This window comes from Mytilus californianus, unplaced genomic scaffold (genome assembly GCF_021869535.1).
Source record: "Mytilus californianus isolate M0D057914Y unplaced genomic scaffold, xbMytCali1.0.p SCAF_9, whole genome shotgun sequence".
Taxonomy (NCBI): domain Eukaryota; kingdom Metazoa; phylum Mollusca; class Bivalvia; order Mytilida; family Mytilidae; genus Mytilus; species Mytilus californianus.
This window is the reverse complement of record NW_026262745.1, coordinates 71537992-71559827: the sequence shown is the minus strand read 5'-3', so window position 1 is coordinate 71559827 and position 21836 is coordinate 71537992. Positions and strand designations below refer to the sequence as shown.

The following is a 21836-nucleotide window of genomic DNA, read 5'->3' as shown; positions in this document are numbered from 1 at the left end:
CTCTTGTTGAACTTACCTCTTTCTTTTTCTCCTGTTCTTCCTTGCATTTCTCATCACAATCTAGCACTTTGCTTGTCACATCTTTACAAACCACTTCCTTTTTAATACGTTTACATGCACATTTCCGTGTGGTCTTCTTGATACATTTCTTTTCCATAGGACAAGGACCAGCATGACAGTTAGAACTACAAACATGGCCACATGACAGCTGAAATATATATTAAAGAGTTGTCTAGAGTTCTGACCCTTTTTTTTTTTAACAATTAGAACTACAAACATGTCCACATGACAGCTGAAATATATATTAAAGAGTTGTCTAGAGTTATGGCCCTTCTTTTTTTTTTAACAATTAGAACTACAAACATGTCCACATGACAGCTGAAATATATATTACAGAGTTGTCTAGAGTTATGACCCTTCTTTTTTAAACAATAAGAACTACAAGCATGTTCATATAATAACAGCTGAAGTATGTATCACAGAGTTGTCTAGAGTTATGGCCCTTCTTTTTTAATTATAAGAACTACAAGCATGTCCACATGACAGCCAAAATATATATTATGTATAACATTTACAGAGTTGTCTAGAGTTATGGCTCTCCTTTTTTTTTTAATGCAAACCATCAATTCCAACCTTATTATTTGCAAATAAAGAAATGTGTCGAAGATGTTAACTCTCTGGATACAGATGGAAGCCTCTCTTTGGTTTCTCTTCAAAATTTGGAAATCTCTGTCTGAAGATCAATTTCATAACAGGTAGGTCACATTTTTGAGAAAAAAAAAATCACTATTTTTCACTCTTTTAACATTATTTCTGTTGAGTTGGTATGTAAACTAGTAGATTTCTTTTTTGTGTTGTCTCATTGATATATTGAAATATACACATCCTTTCATTCATATGGTATCACAAAACAACAAATTCAATCTTTTTCCCTGACAGAATCGATCTTTAATTTGACATACACAAGTGTGATAATTTGGCTTTATATTACTTACCTTTTTCGGACATTGACCTCCACATGACCTCAGGGTATTTTTAGTATGCTCATCGGAATTTGTCAATTTATTGCAATCTAAATGTTGTACCATTATCTGACAATGACACCTCATGCGGATCATCTGTGTACAAGGGGAACAATCTCCTGGATGACATTTGAGTAGTGGACATTTGTGGGTACACCCCTCTGGGCGGGGCTTGTCACATCCCTCATCACATGGACTGCAATTGTCACCCGCCTATTATTGAAGATAGAAAAAAAAACACTTTAATTATTAAACAAGAACAGCATTTATCAGGACTATTTCTTTCTTTATTACTTTTTTTCCAGTTGAGGGGTAAAACTTATTTTTTAAATGTTGTTTTTATTCAAAATAAATAACTAAAGGAAATGGAAGAATTGTTGAAGGAAAACTGATAAGAATTTTTTTGGGTAAAAAGCCTGGATAAAAAGTATATAAACTTTAGCAGCATCTAAACTGTATGTTATCAAAGCTGTTGAAAAAAGACAAGTTTCCATAGTTAAAACGAATTTGACTAACTCTTAAAATTAAAATAAGAAAGAAAAAAGCAACACAATAGTACACTGATTTTATACCAAAGATATAACCAACTAATTTTAAGATCCAAAAATGGTTTCAAAGTGAAGCAATTCAATATTTAAACTCACCTTTCCATTTTCTTTTGCTCCAGTAACTTGGTGACAGAGTAGTTGACATGTATGATTACCACATGCCAGCAGACGGTCACATGGCCTACCACAGCTGTAGGGTCTAACATCAGAACATGCAAAGTTACCTGTCTGAAATAAAAATGTAAATAATAAGTTAAGATTTTTTTTTCAAAATTGACTGCTTTTATAATCAAAACATGTATATTGAGAATATCTAGTTCCTGCAATCTAGATTCCTAGTTAAATTTGATTATAATGTATGTAGTTTTTCATAATTCAAACAATTTTTTTCTTTCTTGGAAAACTGTGAAAGTTTTTGTTGATACCATCGTTTTTTTCCAATCAATAATAATAAGGTACACATAATACTAATAATTATGTATTTGAGGAGAGCAACAGTTACCTATAAAACTTGATGTATGTTTTTTTTATGGAACAGCCCTTAGTAGTTGACTAAGTTATATTTATGTTTTATTAATAGTCTTTGTTAAATTAGTGTGTATGCTCATGCTTGAAAATATAGTAGGAATCCTTTTCATAACACATTTTCCCCCTATTCCAAGTCAACATAATACTAAGCATACTATAATTTAAAAATAAAATGTGGTTTTTCAACTCTTCACCAGAGACCAAAGGGTGTAAAAGATTAACAACTATTGGTCACTGTATGGCCTTCAACAGTGAGCAAACCAAATAGCAGTAAAAGCCTGACTAAAATAAACCTGTCAAATATACATGTACTTACCTCATGTAATCCTAAACATTGTATAGGTATAGGTACTCTACAAGGAGGACAAGGTTTATCTTGAATTTCCTCTCTAATTGTTGGTCTTCCTTCCCAAGGTCCAGCAACATTTAGCTGTAATATTAAGATCATAAATAAGATTATAAACATGATATAATGAGTAAACAGTATGAAATACACTTAAAATGTGTCACGAGAATTCATGAGAACTCAGCAAAATAAGACCATACTGTAAACCAACTAGAAATTGTTAAATTAAATCACTGCGAAAAAAGCTAGATAAGGCTAAACCCGAAACTTAAGTAACATAGCCAAATCTGCAAATAAATACCTGGTATAATTTGACAACAACACTATATAATTTTTACTTAATTGTCAATTTTCTGTAATTGTTAAGAAAACACAACATGAATTTTTATTATCACATGTCATAAATATGCCAGGCTATTGCTGATTAGACGCCGTTATTGGTAATTAGAATATCAAAACTTCCTGTAATCCTTTATCTTCAATTAATTAATAGGTACTGCCAGAGGCATAAGGATTAAAATTCAAATCCTTGATCGTCAATAGATTAACATGTACTGCAATAGAGATGATTAAAATTTATTTCAAATGATATTTGTAAAAAATAAATAATCTATTTAAAAAGTGGTTTTAATGTTTAAGATTTTATTTCATATTTTCTTTCAGCTTTGAATCACGATATACGGAATTATTTGCAATTGCATCCGTATCCGATTCCTTCATTAAGTTAACTTTGTCGTGTTTCTAGTTTGAGAAATTCAATGATATTTGTCAATAAAGGGGTAATTAAAGACAAATATGAATGAGGTTGCTCTCTACTGTTGTTCCAAAATTAAACATTTCAATTGGACGAAGCACCAAAATTACACACACCAAAATAAAACACATGCCTTTCGAGAAAAAAAAACGCCAAAATATCCTCCCAAAATATGGTATCTAAATTTGCAAAAAAAAAATCACCTGATTTTATTGCATGAAAAATTTGAAAACATTACACTACTTATCATACCAAGGGGGAGGGTTTGGTGCCATCTAACTATTTTAACCCCACCACAATTTATATGTGACTGTCCCAAGTAAGGAGCCTGTAATTCAGTGGCTGTCATTTGTTGCTGTATATAATATTCGTTTTTTTGTTTAAATCACCACGCTAGTTTTAATGTTTGAATGATTTATATTTGTTATTTCCCAATATTTTTCTTGTTTGAATGATTTATATTTGTTAATTTCTGGGCCTTTTATAGCTGACTATTTAGTATGGGTTTTACTTATTGCTAAAGGTCATACGTTGACATATAGTTGTTAATGTCTGTGTCATTTGGTCTCTTGTGGAGAGTTGTCTCAATCATTACACATCTTATTTTTCTAAGGATGATTGATTAATTGGTTGATTGTTAGAGTTTTATCAGAACTACTGGCTGTCAGTTTTTATTGGTGAAGGATTTGGAGTGCCTGGGGAGAACCAGTGACCTTAGGCAAAAAAACTGACAAATCATGTCAATTGAGATTGCAGTCGAATGCAGCTGCCACGTGCGGGATTCAAACTCACAACTTCAGAGTTGACATTCTATTGATTCAGTAGATAAACAACTAAGAACACTCAGACAATGAGGCTCCATCCTACTGTGGACATAACCTTCTTATACTTATTCATTGTATATATTTCATTCAAACTTGAATTTGTGTAATCAAATGCAACTTGTCAGTTACATTGTAAAAATATATATTCAAATACAACATCATCTTGATATTTTTATTTCATTTCGACCTTCACATTTTTAAATGATAACCTTAAATCATTTTCAATGTCTCTGACCATGGCTTTTATTCCATTTTGTGTTTTCTCAAATCCCAAACTTACATTTTCTTTAATCTTGACCTTGACTGCTGAGTGGCACATCAAAGGACAAGAGTGACCACACAGAGACAACTGCTTTAAACATGGAAGTCTACAAGGCGGGCATTCTCCAAAGTGGCAAGAATGTGGTATTGTGGCAGGATGGTGGCATAATGGCGGTCTCCTAAAATGAGGAAAGACAAAATAACAAATAACATACATAACTTACAAAGAGTTCTGGTGTATTTGACCTACTAATTTATGGAGATATCTTTTCTTCCAATTAGCCCTTTCTAAATGAATTCCATCAAAATGTAATTTCTTTTCGAATCGGGAAATTAGCACACAAAATTGAGTCATCAATACATAATAATACTTTTATGGAATAGTTTTTTAGACTTTGAGTAATAAATACTCCCCCTTTTTTACTGACTACTGACCTACACTTTTGGTGACATCTCGGAGGTTTGGTGATCTTTTCTCTTCCACACGGAACTGTTATCCTCGCCATTTTACAATTGCATGTTATCTCTACTGTGTTCGAACATGGGTAGCAACGACCTAGAAATGGAAAAGAGATATGATTATATAACTTTATTAGGTAATACATGCAATATTTAAGTAAAAAAAGCAATAAGTTTAAATATATGAAAGTGATTAATATAAGTGTGTGATGTTCAGCCAAAACACCTCCAGGATGATGCACATCAAGAATATGTTGCTACAGTACATCATTTATTGTGGATTCATTTAATTTCCTGGGTACCAATTTTCATTTGGATAATGGAAAACAATCATGTTTGATTTATTTCATGGTTTTGCCAAAGCCTGCATACAAGCCTACAAATAATTTGTTATTTGCTGAACATTTAATATCGTGGTTCACCTGTACCAACAAAATCCACAATAACTGGTATCCAACGAATAATAATGAATCCACAGTAGTGCTGAATAGGGAAATGGATCTCCTGAATTTTAGTTAAACAATAATTAATCATGCCCTGAATTCCTGTTGATGTTATACAGCACAAAAGTCTAAACAAAAAAACATTTTTTTAAAAAACAAAATATTTTGTGATGTCAATTGAAGATGATCATGTTTTAATGAGTTTTTCAGTGAGGCCATGGAGATAATTTTTATCTTTTATCACAGAACATACAACAAACTGACAACAAGACGATAAATATAAATAAAATGCAGTAGCAAGCACATTTTGATATAAGGAGAGGTTGTATGATTTCCAATGAGACAACTATCAACAGAGACCTAATGATGTGGATTTAAACAATTATTAGGCACCATATAGTCATGAACAATACCTATAGTGTAAAGTCAGCTATAAAAGGCCCCAATATGAAAAATGTAAAACAATTAAAAAGGAAAATAAATGGCTTAATTTGTGACAAATCAAGTAATATGACATTCAGCAACAAACAACAACCACTGAATTACAGGCTCCTGACCTGGAACCCAGCTTTCCAAATTATGTGCTGTATTTAATTCCCTTCACTAAGTTAGTAACAATCGTGTTAGTATATGCACAGTGCAAGTCTTTATGTTGTATGTTTTAGTTTTACAACATATAGTCGACATATATAGGCAAGGAGTATAGTTTGTGTGAACGTTAAACTGTTTTAAGGATGTTCGCTCCTCTGGGTTTTTGAATTTTTGTCAGATGTTCGGAATCCTGACCCATGGTCCTACCCATGTAGTGCCATTAAAAAAAATTTGCCCATTAACCCCTACTTTTCTTTCCATAATTTGATTACATATAGTCTAAAATGTCATCTTTGAAAATCTTATAAAATCATTGTTATTTTTTCATCGGTTTTGAAAAAAAAGGTGCCAATATTAAATGTATGAAAAATCTAGAGAGAATAATTTCCCCCCAAATTTTCAATGGCTTATATCTCGAAAACAAGCACACAGACCCTTCATTTTTTTTCTCCTTTTTTAGTTTCTTTATTTATATACTATCAATTTATATCAGTCTTTTAAAAGCATGTTATTTTGAAACAGAGTAGCGAACATCCTTAAACCAGTTTAACGTTCTCTGACAAAAAGCCAATAAACAGCTGCGCCATGAGCGCATGATACGCCCGTGGTCTTGTGTGTGAATTTTTATGCAATAAGCATAAATAGTTTCTGACATACGGCGTGACATGCGAAAACCCGCCTTTTTTTTTTATACAAAAAACTCAATATCTCTAAAATAAAATTTTGAATCGAAACCAAAAAGTATACAGATCTTTAGATTAATATAACTAAGAAGTGTGTAAAATTTTAAGCAATAATCATAAATCGTTTTTGAGATACGGCGACATGTGAAAACCCCCCCTTTTAAAAAAAAAAAAAGTCAATATCTCAAAAATAAAATTTTGAATCAAAACCAAAAAGTATACAGATCTTTAGATTAGTATAACTAAGAAGTGTGTAAAATTTTAAGCAATAATCATAAATCGTTTTAGAGATACGGCGCAACATGTGAAAAACCCCTCCCCCTTTTTTTACAAAATACTCAATAACTCAAAAATAAAATTTTGAATCATCACCAAAAAGTATACTGATCTTAAGGTTAATATAACTAAGAAGTGTGTAAAGTTTTAAGCAATAATCATAAACTGTTTTTGAGATACGGCGCGACATGTGAAAAACCCCTCCCCCTTTTTTAACAAAATACTCAATATCTCTAAAATAAAATTTTGAATCATCAACAAAAAGTATACAGATCTTAAGATTAATATAACTAAGAAGTGTGTCAAGTTTTAAGCAATAATCATAAATTGTTTTTGAGATACGGCGCGACATGTGAAAAAAAACACACACCTGTTTTAGTTACTAAGTCCAATTACTCAAAAAGTTTTAATCTTATTTTCACCAAAAAGTATACAGATCGTTTGACCATCATAAGAAACAACTATATTAAGTTTCATGAAATTTGGATAAGTCATTCTCAAGTTACGGTGCGACATGTTTACGCCGGACAGACAGACGGACAGACAGACAGACGGACAGACAGACAGACGGATGGATGCCGGACATTTGTATAACATAATACGTCCCGTCAAAAATTTGACGGGCGTATAAAAACAAGAGTAGCGATCATCCTTAAGTAAACGGTAATCACAATTTTAAACGTTTACCACGTCGTGCTACCTTAACCCTATGTTGTTTGTTGTTGTTTTTGATTGTAGGTTTTTTTTTCTCAGAGTAATTGAGTGTTGGTGCTTAATGTGGCTTGTAGTACTGTCTAGTATTTTTGGTGATCTCTGTTATGTTTTTTTTTATGAATGAAGGAATATGGATCATCTGAAGAATGACTTACGGTTACAATTTGTGGTATTTTAATTTTTCAAGGAACCAAAATAGTTTATCTTTACTTTTAAATTGTCATGTGCCTTACCAGGCCTTGCGAGCTTATAAATTTTGAGCATGATAATCATACTCAGATTCAGAATTTATCCAATCAAATTACTGCATTTAGTGTTTGTCTACAGTTTTATGACAGAGGACCAAGTACTTTTAAATTGTCTTAGGACTTACCAGGATGACAACGGCTTGCACATTTATGTGTTTTACAACCCAGCGGTTTGTTACACGTCTGTTCACAAGGAGAACAATTCCCATCACAACACTGAAAATATATACATGTAGCGTATAGGTTTTTTTTGTGTTTCTGCCTTATAAACAAACACACATGAGATATTGTGGTTGGATCTGTTTCGCTAATGACTTTAAATTCAAAGATTCAAAAAGAAAAAATCCAAACATCCTAACATTCCATTTATATATCAAAACACGGAAAATAATAATGAAGTTGAAACTCAATGATGTTCTTGGATGTGGCCAAAGTCGTTTGTGGCAAAAATTATCAAAATCTAGCCGAAAATTTAGTCAAAATTATGATTTGCTTCATGTTAATGCACAATTATGACGTCATAATGACATATAAGTGTGTCATGCTTAAAAACTTGATTTTCTACTTGCCAGATATTTGAAATATTTTGCCATCAGAAGTTACTTTTATTTCTGTATTTCATGGAACTATAGGGACAATACTGACCTTTCTAGAACCTAGTCCTTTCCATCAACTTTTTACATGACTAAATATATAAGAATTCTCCTCTTCAGAACTTAAAATGCCCTGCGATTTTATATGATACTATCAGATTTTTGCTTGCAGTTCATAAAGTTTGTTAGCAAACATGTGTTTTTACCTTTCTCCGACACTGATGCTTTCCACAATCCCTCATTCTGGTACATTTTGTCTCACAATGATAATCTTTATAACATGGTAGTTCTTTTTTCCTTTGTCCACATAAACAAGTCTTTGTCGCAACATTTAAGCACTAGGAAAAAAGAAAAGAAGTTGTACAAATGATGCCCCCACTTACTATATGACAACGACAAAAAAATCAAAGATAAGTGTGTATAAAAACTTGTCAATAGATTTATAAGACCGTATAATAAACTTTGCATACATGCATAGGTTTTTTTTTATGTTGCTTTCTTATAAACAAACACACATACAAGATATTGTGGTTGGATCTGTTTTCCTTATGAGATTTATCCTTCCTTTACAAAAATTTGCAGAAAGTTGTGTTCTTTATATGTGACGTCATCAGGCACGGTCACCTTTTTTCACAAAGTCACACTAGGACAATTCAGAGGAAACCAAGAAGATTTGATGTCATAATTAAATTTCGACCAATCATTTGCCAAGAACAGATATTTCACTAGTGAGGAGAAATATTTTTCTCACACTGATCAAGAAATGTGAAAATAGCACAAAAATTAGAAAATCATGCATCTGCATCTGAAAGTAAGGCATACCAATTGGACATTTGCCAGCTATCTTCTGTAGAAATTTTTATGTAAATAAACTACTGTCATTTCAAGTGTTCAATGATTACGCGACAATGAATAAAAATCTGAACTCAATTTTTTTCACGTCTTACCTTGCCACATGATCCAGTATGACATCTCTCTGGACAAGTATGTATCCCACAATCCAACATTTTACCACAGGTATCACCACATGTTGGAATGTCCTCAGTGCAAGGCAGTGAATCCTCTGTAAATATAGTTATGCCAAAACTAAAAAATACTGTCAAAGAAATAAGATTGTTAAGATTCTATCTACAGGGTAGATATTTTCCAACAATTTAACACCAAACAAAAAGAGTAATCAAATTAAAAAAAACATTCTCAAACTTGGACCAAAAAAATAATCCCAAAAAGAAAATATTAAAATAACAAAAATTGATGTTTCTACAGAAAATCTTAAATAAAAACTATTATCTTTGTTTCATTCCTATTTACAACCCAATTCAATTATTTCCCATTTTGTGGGTTTCAACGAAAGAAATGTTTGTTGAACAGCTAATTATTTTACTTTTGCAAGTTCAGTTTTTGTATATATGTATAGAATCTGCTTATGTTGCAGATTAGTAACAATATTTCTCTGACGTTAATTAATTTTTAGGTTTTCAACATGGGAATTTAGTGAGCCCAAATATATATGGGACAAGGTCAACATTTTCCTGCACAATTTCACAGTGTTTGCTCATGTAAATGTTAGATAAGGTCCATATTTTACAGCATAACTTTCAAGGTCTAGACTTACCTGTTTTCCCACAAGGACATTTTCTCAGTCCAGATCTTGGACAAGGTCCACAATTTCCACCATGACAAACTTTTTCACAAACATGGTTACCACATGCAAGTCTCTTTCCACAGGGCTGTAAAATATTAAGTTATTGTTTGCACAAATATATAAAAGTAACTTATAGAATGAAAAATTATGTTCACAAAATGCATATTCATAAGTTTCTCTAAATAGTTTTTGAATTTTTTATCAAAGTTTTGGTCATAAAACAATTGACAAAATATTTTTGTCAAATCTAAACCTCTTAATAAGTAAAATTTGATAGTTTCAAAAATATTGACTCTCTTGTATCATATTACTAGGAATTAACCTCAACACATGTACTATGTGGTGTTATAACAAATTTCATATTCATACATTTCATTTTAATTCCATGGATCATCAATCTGCTAAGCTCTCTAAAAAATCTTGCATTAGTATGCATGATATGTAGCCAAAAACATTGCCATTATTTCATTGCCTTGTGGCGATGCAAATAACAAATATATCATTACCTCATCACATTGCCACCGGGGAGTGGCACATTCTCTCACAGCCATTGATTTTGAACACATACATTTCTGTTTACTTGTCTTTGTACAGGGTGGACAGCCCCCTGAAAAAATGATACAAATATATATGTAGTATAAAAAACAAACTACTTATAGCCATCCATTGCAAAGATATAGAAAAATTGGGGTATTTTGGACATAGCCATTCTTTTTATTTATTCTGCCCCTGTTATATATTAAGTACCAGTCTGTCTAAGAAACAGCCATTTCCTAAATTTTCCATAACATTCTATATTTGGAATATTCATCTCATCCATTAACATGATTAAAATAAAACGTTTACTCAATATTTAGAAATTCACTTGCAGTAGTGTCTAATAGTGATCCTTAGACAGACAGGCACTTAAAATGCCAAAATACATCACAAAAAATCAAAATACTATATGCACACTAAACTGGCCATCACTGAAGGTGCTACACAAACCTTTAATTATACATTTTGTGTTGTCGAGTAGCTGTCTAATTGACTTTTACCAAAGTCTCTTTTTACTCATATTTCTTTCTCCCAAATTCTACATTCAATCTTTTTTAATGTTCTCTTTACATTATATTGATGATGAAATCTTTCTAGATACCTTGATATGGCTGGAAATAGCACACCTAATATGTAGGCTTAAAGTGGATGGAGATATCCTGATATCTAGTTAAATTTCCGCGACATCACACATTCCTGAATAGTTTGGATTCATTTATTTTTGAGAGTACTAAAACTTTATAGGAAAAGATTTACTTCATGAATATTCAATTTCATGGTTTTGCCAGTCTTTGTAAAAGCTTGATCGTTTAAATTTGTAGCTCACTAAATCTAAACCCACAAAATCCCACAATATATTTTCGATTTTACCGCTAACCAAATTTAAACATCTTGCTTGCTTGGAAATTCTGTAAAGGACTAGATTACGTCACCGAATATGACGTCAATCATGTTGGGTAAAACTAACACATGAAACACTCTCCGAAAGAGACCCCAGCAATAACAAAATGCAATTGTAAATAAACGTGAAGACAGCTAATGCCTGGAAGAGGAGGTTCCAAAAGTCACATGATCTGTGTTCTAAAAATACTGTAGGTGACCTACTACTATGGGAGATAAACCTTATTGCTGTTTGGAAATCTGCGCCGGTTGACCCAAGAATCTGTCCCGCTTGAACTATTAACGTCAAACAACAATAACTTTTTTATTGTGGCATCAGCTATTTTGTATTATGATGCCAATATTTTACGGGAACCTTTGTGATGTCCAGTAATGGGGGACAAATAGCGATATGGTGTATTTATTGGTTGGCTGTTAAGTCCTTGCAGGGTCAGTGAGTGACCTAGTCTGACCATACAACATCTTCTTTGCTATCAATCTTACCTGCATGACAAGGGTCCTGACATCTATGTTGACCACAGGTAAGCTGATAACCACATGGCTGACCACACGACCAAGTCCTGGCGCTACATCGTTTGATCTGAGGAGACTGTTTCTGACAATAACACGTCACACGAACTGTCTTTGGACAGGGTGGGCATGGACCTAAATATATAATGAAATTGTATATCATTTTATTTTCTTCTTCATTTTCAGACAGTAAGTTTGTTTAATGTTATAATCAAGTTGCATTCATTTATTTGGTGAAAGAATATTTTGATAGACAACTGCTGAACTGGAACAAATACATGTACCAGTATTTGGTAGATGAGTTTTTTTTTAAGTTTCATTATGTAGATAGACACCTCATGTTCATAATTGAAGTATTACAAAAACAAAACTTAAAAGTCGCAAACTTGCCTATCAACATGCATGGTTTTTTTGGGGTTATTTTATATTTCTTGGCTGTGTTTTCTCTACAGGTCTTGTCCATCTTCAAAATCCTTCATTCCTTCAAACTTTCAGTTTTGGTTAATTTCTAGGGTAAGAGAATCTTGTGTACCCATGGGTTATTAATTTAGTGGTCTCTTAAAGTTATACAAGAGACATTTACCAACCCACTGATATGAGATGCTTATGACTGACTTATCAACATTTTTAAATATAAGTAACATGGTGGGTATCAGTACGCAGGAGCAGAAATTTTCATCCTTAATTTTTTTATGTTGCTCAATATTTAGTTTTCTGAGTTGTAGTTTGTGGACTGTTGTCTGCCTCTTTCTTTTTCTCTCTCTATTTTGTTTTGGTTATGATATTGTTTGTTTTTTTCGGCATATGGTCTTTGATTGTCCCTTTGATATTTTCTTCAAGTTCCATGTATTGTAACCCCCCCCCCCCCCATCAAAAAAAAAATGCAGATACCCATTTCCCGTTTCCATTCACAATTTTATATAAACAAGAGTGCACACGCTGAAATGTCTCGCCTTCTTTACTAATCATTGATATTATGTTGATAGTCCTAAATATAAAGCTTTATTACAACTGTCACATAAACTTAACATTAACCAAGTAAACTAAACATTGACCAATGAACCATGAAAATGAGGTCAAGGTCAGATGAACCATGCTAGGCCTAGGCAGGCATGTACAGCTAACAATTCTTCCATACAACAAATAGAGTTGACCTATTGCTTATAGTTTAAGAAAAACAGACCAAAACATAAAAACTTAACACTGAGCAATGAACCTTGAAAATGAGGTCAAGGTCAAATAAAACCTGCGTGACTGCCAAATAGATCATAAAATATTTCCATACACCAAATATAGTTGAACTATTGCATACAGTATAAGAAAAACAGACCAAAACACAAAAACTTAACTATAACCACTGAACCATGAAAATGAGGTCAAGGTCAGATGACACCTGCCAGTTGGACATGTACACCTTACAGTCCTTCCATACACCGAATATACCAGACCTATTGCTTATAGTATCTGAGATATGGACTTGACCACCAAAACTTAACCTTGTTCATTGATCCAAGAAATGAGGTCGAGGTCAAGTGAAAACTGTCTGACGGGCATGAGGACCTTGCAAGGTGCGCACATACCAAATAAAGTTGAACTATTGCACATAGTATTAGAAAAAAAGACCAAAACTCAAAAACTTAACTTTGACCACTGAACCATGAAAATGAGGTCAAGGTCAAATGACACCTGCCTGCTAGACATGTACACCTTACAATCATTCCATACACCAAATATAGTAGACCTATGGCATACAGTATAAGAAAAACAGACCAAAACACAAAAACTTAACTATAACCACTGAACCATGAAAATGAGGTCAAGGTCAGATGACACCTGCCAGTTGGACATGTACACCTTACAGTCCTTCCATACACCGAATATACTAGACCTATTGCTTATAGTATCTGAGATATGGACTTGACCACCAAAACTTAACCTTGTTCACTGATCCATGAAATGAGGTCGAGGTCAAGTGAAAACTGTCTGACGGGCATGAGGACCTTGCAAGGTACGCACATACCAAATATAGTTATCCTATTACTTATAATAAGAGAGAATCTAACATTACAAAAAATCTTAACTTTTTTTTCAAGTAGTCACTGAACCATGAAAATGAGGTCAAGGACATTGGACATGTGACTGACGGAAACTTCGTAACATGAGGCATCCATATACAAAGTATGAAGCATCCAGACCTTCCACCTTCTAAAATATAAAGCTTTTAAGAAGTTAGCTAACGCCGCCGCCGCCGCCGCCGGATCACTATCCCTATGTCGAGCTTTCTGCGACAAAAGTCGCAGGCTCGACAAAAACATTGGCAAAAACATTATGAAGAAAAATATGAGACTTGGTTAAAGGCATTGAGGCTTAAGCTCACATATTTTTGATGTTACAAAGATGTGGTATGGGATTTTACTTAGAGATGAGCAAAGTGGTGTAGGCAAAGGGAAGACAGATAAAACATTTTTATAATCTCTAAACATTTTTATTACCTGGATGACAAAGAAGTAAGCATGTGTGGCCACACTCTGGTTTTAAATTTTTGCCACAAGTCTGGCCACAAGAATGTGGTACTAGCCATGGATCAAACTTTGGTTCTATAACCTTTTCACAAAAACATGAGTATCTGGTTGGACACTCAATCTGTGAGAATTCTGTCCTGCACTTTGGACTGAAATAAAACAATAAAACATATACATGTATGGTAGTTTGGTGGCAAATTAAAAGCATATTCAGGATGAGAACATATTAATGTGATTATATTCATGAACCAGGCTTTGTAAAAGCTGGACATGATGAGCATGTTTTTTTTGACATGCTAGAAGTGAAAATGAACCACACGGTTTATAACAAATGGTTTGTTTACATGTTAGTCATAATAGTTATGCAGCACAATGTTATAGTATTTTTACCACCATGCCAAATATCATAAGTGTATGGCAAAAGATTCTGGTGTAAATTATGTTGGAAGTAGTTAGTATATGTAATATGGGCCATCCATATGCTAAATAAAGGAAAACTAAGCTGAGAAAATTTTATCGAAAATATCAGTATACCAATTCAAATATTAAAAATGGTGGTTCCGTAATCACCAGGTTATATCAAGCTTTTTGTTTGTTTTCCTATGCATGGTTGTGGCATTGTAACGGTTAGCATGTGCAGTCATGAATGTTGCATTTCATTGGGAAATAAAATATAATTTTGGAATGACTTAAGATTGTTGTGAGCCAAGCAATAGCATGGATTCTGAAGAACATACATGAAATGTAATTATATATATAAAGTATATATATATATTCAACAGTAAGAAAAGATTAAATAAAATATTTGCTCAAATTTTAAACTTATTTACTTCTAATAAAAATGTATAGCTGTAATGGACAATAAATACAAACTTTTATCTTAGTGTTGATGATTCCATCATATTTTAAAATTGCAAAACACAGACAATTTAACCCATAGTGCATTTGATGAGGTAGATAAACACATGATAAATAGAGTATTATTTTTATATATATATAATGCACATACATATTACATGTAAAGACAATTCCCCCATAGGGGGTACTTTAAGACTGATCATTGTAATAACACTATGGCTAGTGAGTCTGCAGCATTACTGGAAGTGTTTTACGACCTTGACTGGATATACATCCCTCGCACAGTCGGCTCGGTGCCCGAAGGCGTTTGGTGAGCGTTTAAATAATTTTGTGCCATCGGTCAGGAACAGGTGGAGGACGCCATTTTGGTAGGCCGCCATCTTGGTTTTGTGAGTTGTTTTGGTTTTTCTTTTGTTGACTATTTTGATGTTATGTCTTCACAAAGGCTGCTTTCAGGGCCAGATTGGTCAGCTTGGCAGCCCGCTAACCTCAGTGAAATGGTGGTCCATCATCTAACACCTAGGATACAGCCCTCGACGTCACTCGGCATACCACTCCCCCATCCCCCATCCATAATGGGTTTTGGAGTGTATGTTGACGCGGGAATTTTGCCCTACACGGATTATGCGTTGGATTGGTTTCTGTCATCAAAAGTAGTAAGTCGTTGATCCATCCAACAGTAAACCCTTATCAAAGATTGCGGGTAAAGGAGGCAGTCTTATATATACATATCACTTTATAATTGCACAAGTATATATAGGTCCTTAACTAATATAAATATAGCAAAAGTTTCATAAAAACTTGATATTTTTCGAGCTGTTTTTTCCCCATATCTTTTAAAAACATATTCAATTTCAATTTATGCTTTATTAATGATTTGAGATAGAGATATAAGAACAATAAAGAAATTTGGAAATTAAAACTATAAGGGGAAATAACTCTACATAAAATTTCACAGAGATTATATTCTGCCTTCTTACATCACAATTGTGAAAGCTGTCTGATTATTTGTAACTAAATATTGCAGTTATTACATTAATTACCATGAATATCACTAATGAATAACTACATTTTAAATTTTAAAACCATTTATATATAAGTACTTTAATAATTTGTACCATAGATGTATAATTGTTTTATACTTCTATGCTTGTACTAACCTAACATTGTTTGCCCTGAATTTTCAATTTTTCCTTTTTTATTCCACATTCTTAAAGGCATACAATACAGTAGCAAGGGCAGATAATAATGCATCCAAATTCAGCAATTTCACAACATTGCTAATGGTAAGCATTCAAAATTTGAGGATAATCACTAACATCATCAAATGGTTAACATGCATCTTTATCAGGTAGACAAATCTGGCCTTAAAATGATCAAATTGACTTTTTATGTTAAAAAAACATTCTGTCATATTTTGACTTCATTTACTTACTGCTTTTGTAAAATGGAATATTCAAAGGATAATAAAACTAAACAAGGAGCACATGTTGAAATCTGTCGCCTGTTTTACTTATCATTGAATTCATGTTGAAAGTCCATACCTGCCAACATTTCAAAATGCCCATGGGAGTTTTATGTGCAAGATGGTTGTCATAGTCCTACAAAACCTTTAAAGGGGCCTCCAAATTTATTTAAATGTTGTTTATTTGCTACTTCATACTTTTACAATCCTACACCCATGGTAAAATTGACTGTTTTGTTTTAAATTATGGTCAAAGTTGCTCTTTCAAAATTTCCATTTGGGAGTCTACATGGGGGAAATTCCCCCCAAATAGTGACGGTTGGCAGATATGAAAGTCTGTAATATGAAGGTTTTATTACAAGTATTACATAAACTTAACTTTATCAATGCTCTACAAAAAATGAGGTCAGAGTCAGATGAACCATACCAGACAGACATGTACACCTTACAATAATTCAATCCACCGAATAGAGTGGTCCTCTAGATAATAGTTCCGGTGAGCTCTAGATCTAGATAATAGTACCTGCGAAACAGATTAAACCACAGAATCTTAACATTAACCAATGAACCTTACAAATGAGGTCAACGTCATATGAACCCTGCCAGACTGTAATGTACACCTTACAATCATTCCATACACTTAAATATAGTTGACCTATTGCTTATACATGTTGTATCTGATAAACTGACAAAATAACGAAAATTTATCATTGACCAAAGAACCATGAAATTGAGGACAAGGTCATATAAAACCTGCCAGATGGACATGCACACTTAACAATTATTCCATATGCCAAATATCATAAGTGGCCCTATTGCTAATTATAGTATCTGAGATACAGACTTGAGCAAGTCAATTTAGCCTTGATCACTGATCCATGGAATGAGGTTGACTGTTATCTACCTGATGGATTTGTAGACGCTGCAAGGAACCCATGTACCAACTATAGTTATCCCATCACTGATTTAAATGAGTATTTCACTTAACAAAATAAAGAGAAGCGCCGTGAGCGCATGATACCCCTGTCACTTTAACAAGAATAAAGTCTTCAATGCAATATCAGAAATTATAACAAACTAAAGGTAGGTTATTTTAATAGATATAAACCAGTCACCAAAGTTTCATGAGAACTGCTCAAAGAACTTTTGAATTATTGTCTGAAAACTGGAAAATCCCCCTTTTTTATTGAACAAAACCCAATAACTCGGAAACGTAAAATCTAACATTTATAAAAATTAAAAGGGAGCTCACATCAATAGATATAAAGAATTCACTAAAGTTTTATTAAAACTGCTTTAGCATTTTTGAGTTATTGTCTGAAAACTGGAAAAACCCCTTTTTTTAATGAATAAGACCCCATATCCCAGAAACATAAAATCGAAAATTTATAAAAATCGAAAGGAGCTCTTATCAATAGATATAAACAATTCACCAAAGTATCATGCAAATTGGTTAAAGCCTTTTTGAGTTTTTGTCCAACATGTTGACGAAAGACGGATGGAAGGATGGACAGACGGGTATAAAAATAGCGATTTTTTTTTCAAGCAGTCGCTAAACCATGGCTATGAGGTCGAGGACAATGAACACATGACAGACGGATCTTTCTAACATAAGGTATCTGCTCAGAAGTATGAAGCATCGCCATTGCGCCCCTGCCGGATTGTAATACCTGTCTCACATACTGCGACAAAAAAGCGAAACAAAAATGCTATTTTCTGTTAAGACAAACAAGCATTTAACAAAAATTTAAAATAAATCATCATAGACACATGTTAGACAGGTCTATCAAAATCAGACATCTTACAGACAGACAATAGTGTTAATAAAATTATCTGGATGTTTACAATTCTATGCAAGATAATTTCAATATTTTTTATCTGTGTTAAGTGTTTAACATTTATGTTCACAATTCTATGCAAGATAATTTAAATATATCTTATCTTTGTTAAGTGTTTATCTTTTTTATTTCAAAGAATGATGTCAGTGATAAGCAGTAGTATTTCCTGGACCATAGGGATAGTGATTGCCTTTCCAGAATTTTCAACACTTTTCAACACTAGCCCAGAACCTACATACACAGTTAAACAGACATACATTCATCATAACATTCATAAATAAATTTGAATACTAGCTGTGGAATCATTTATTTTCGTGGGTACCAATTTTCGTGGATTAAGGAAAACTTACATGTTCGTGGATATTTAATTTTGTGGTTTTTGACAATGTCTGCATACAAGCCTATAGTAAATTTGCCTTTCGTTGAACATTTAATTTTGTGGTTCACCTATAACCACGAAATCCACGAAAATTGGTATCCAACGAATAATAATGAATCCACAGTATATGTGCGATGACTGTTTACTTTTTCTGCCATCTTTATAAACCTAAGGCCACAAGTGCCTTTTATCATGCAGTAAATACAAAACTTTAAATTAAATTCTCAAAAATTTCACCTGTTTGTAAAATTATTTTATATGTTTCTTCACCTCATTCATCCCTCAGCTTAGGAAAGTTTTATCATTAGAAACTGTATTTTTTTGTCCAATCACAAGTGTGACATTGACTTAAATAGGGTACATAAAAGAGCAACCTATTTCATGAAAGTAAATACTACCCTTTCACCTGAACAGTCAATGACTGTTTGGATAATAAAACATTTCTACACTATGAACAGAAATTATTGTGAAATGAATATTTACCATAGAGACTAAATGGACAAACTATGTTTTGATTGATGTAAACTATCTGACAAAAAAAATTTATATTCAAAAATTAAATGCTTCTTTTTTTAATGTTATTGGGGTATATTAAAGCTTTTGCAGAAGTACAATTTATTAAAAGCACGGAAGCACTTTATACTAAAAATGTATGCGCGATCAACACTTTTACAACCCTATTAAATTTAAAAAAGAAGCATTCAGCGCATGAAATAAGGAGTTATATCAAGTTTTTCATTTGTTTTCCTATGCATGGTTGTAACATTGTAATTGGTAGCATGTCATGAATGCAGTGGCATAGCCACTGGAAATAAATTGTAAGCAGAGGGTCTGGGGTGGCAGCCCCATCCCCCCTCCCCCCAGAAGCTGAATGATTATAGTAAAATTCTTATTGAAAAAAAAATGTTTCATAAAATTATTTGTAAGCACATGCTTACAATGTTACACTGGCGCTGCACCACTGGATTGTTGCATTTTATTGAGAAATTCAGAATAAAATATAATTTTAGAATGTCTTGGGATTGTTGTGAGCCAAGCAATAGTATGGATTCTTATTATGATTTATATAGATCTAAGAGACAAATAAAATGCATTTATTCCTGTTATCTAAAACATGTGCCTATATTTCCTTATCCACATGAATAATCACATGTATTTATTTATTTATTTTAATGGCAGCAGCCAGTGCAGATGTCATATCTTTATATTTTTTGTTTGATAAATTAAATAAAATGGTTGAGGAACAATGAGAACATAACTAGCATCCTACATGTCCTACACATTTTAAAACTGCAAAACACAGACAATTTAAACCATAGTGCATTTATGAGGTAGATAAGTTGGCCTTCACATTGATACAGAACACATTCAGGTTAACATAATAACATATCTACATTTTCAGTGGAGCAGGTAGTAATACTACCCCTATAACAGTATGAGTCTGCAACAGTTCCTACTTGTGAGTCATATATAAATACCCATTGAAATTGCACATCTAGGCATATAGGTCATGTAGGTCCTTAATGGAAATAAATATAGCAAAATTTCATGAAAACTTGATTACTTCTTAATTAATTTTTTTCTTTATATCTTTTAAAAGCATATTCAATTTCAATGTATGCTTTATTAATGGTTTTCGATAGAGATATAATAACAATAAAGAAATTTGGCCAAATGATAAGGGGAACTAATTCTGCATAGATATGACAAACATGAAGTGAAATAAAATAGTCCACTTTTTTCAGATTTTTTTCTGGACTCTATTTTTTCTGTTTGATTAAATTAAGTTAATGCTGATTTGAAAAATCTACTTAGTCTGAGAGTTAAAAAAATGTTGCATCTACTTTGGGATAATAAAAAATCAATCCAGGAAAGTGAAAGGAGACTATGTTTACTGGAAGTGGTGCAGACTAGTAAAAACAGCAAACAGAAAGTAGAAAAAATAGTTTTGACTTCAGTGTTTCATAACTTATTGTGATGTCAGAGGAACGGACGTCGATTAGAGACCGGACGGTGATTTGAGTCTTGCATATATACAATAATATATGAGTAAGAAAATGATTACATAAATTTATTTAATCAGATTTTTAATAATTTCCCTTTTAAAGATTTGTCAATTCATTTTTGACTAATGAGTTTGTATGTCTCTTTGGTATCTTTCGCTTCTCTTTTATATCTGGCTCTAATGGCCAATAAAAACAAACATTTATATTGTATTGTGTTGATTCACTCGCATTTTAAAATTGCAAAACACAGACAATCTAGCCAATGTGCATTAGCACAGGCCTAGGTAAGGCGCAGAATATTCATATTTGTGTTGTATTTTAAAACTGTTGACTGAGTCAAACCATGGAAGTTTTTATTATAGTGACAAGAATCACTTCAATGGTTTCAGATAACAGAATGGCTAGTAGGTCTGCACTAACTGTATAATGTAAGACTTATATAAACAGTTCTTAAACTTGCAGATCTTATTATCAAGGTCCTTAAGCATGTTAAGTGAAAAAGATATAGCAAACTTTCCTGATTTCCTGATTTCTTCTTAATCCTTTTAAAGAAAAATATATCTAAAGTATATTTAATTTTAATTTGTATTTCATTAATGATTTTAGATAGAGATCTAAAGGCAATCATGAAATTTTAAAATCCTCATTGTAAGGGGAAATAACTCTACATAAGTTGTTTACCGAGAAATGTTTTCCTTTATTGCATCCTTTCAAATAAAGGCAAATTTACTCACTACTTTTGTTTGGGTTAAATTTGAATAATAAGATTGAAAAATGCTATTTTCTATTAAGGAAATCAAGCCTTGCATAGACATGCATAATACATATTTCAATGTTTCTCTTCAAAATAATAATAATTTTTCACAGAATGAAAATGTGTGATCGC

At 32.6% G+C, this 21836-nt stretch overlaps 1 protein-coding gene across 3 annotated transcripts in view; it reads right to left on the bottom strand.

The window, feature by feature from the left end:
- LOC127715442 (NF-X1-type zinc finger protein NFXL1-like) overlaps nt 1-21836 on the bottom strand; it is a 45526-nt gene that overhangs the window by 6279 nt on the left and 17411 nt on the right. Inside the window, exons 6-18 of one of the 3 annotated variants that reach the window (XM_052221480.1) lie at nt 14375-14553; nt 11856-12017; nt 10442-10542; nt 9906-10020; nt 9238-9353; nt 8497-8628; nt 7823-7913; nt 4719-4839; nt 4303-4462; nt 2415-2528; nt 1667-1798; nt 996-1235; nt 17-208 (exon numbers count right to left, since the gene is read on the bottom strand). In XM_052221480.1, the coding sequence (XP_052077440.1) occupies nt 17-208; nt 996-1235; nt 1667-1798; nt 2415-2528; nt 4303-4462; nt 4719-4839; nt 7823-7913; nt 8497-8628; nt 9238-9353; nt 9906-10020; nt 10442-10542; nt 11856-12017; nt 14375-14553 (1855 nt within the window). The other 2 variants (XM_052221482.1, XM_052221481.1) reach the window with 2 other exon arrangements.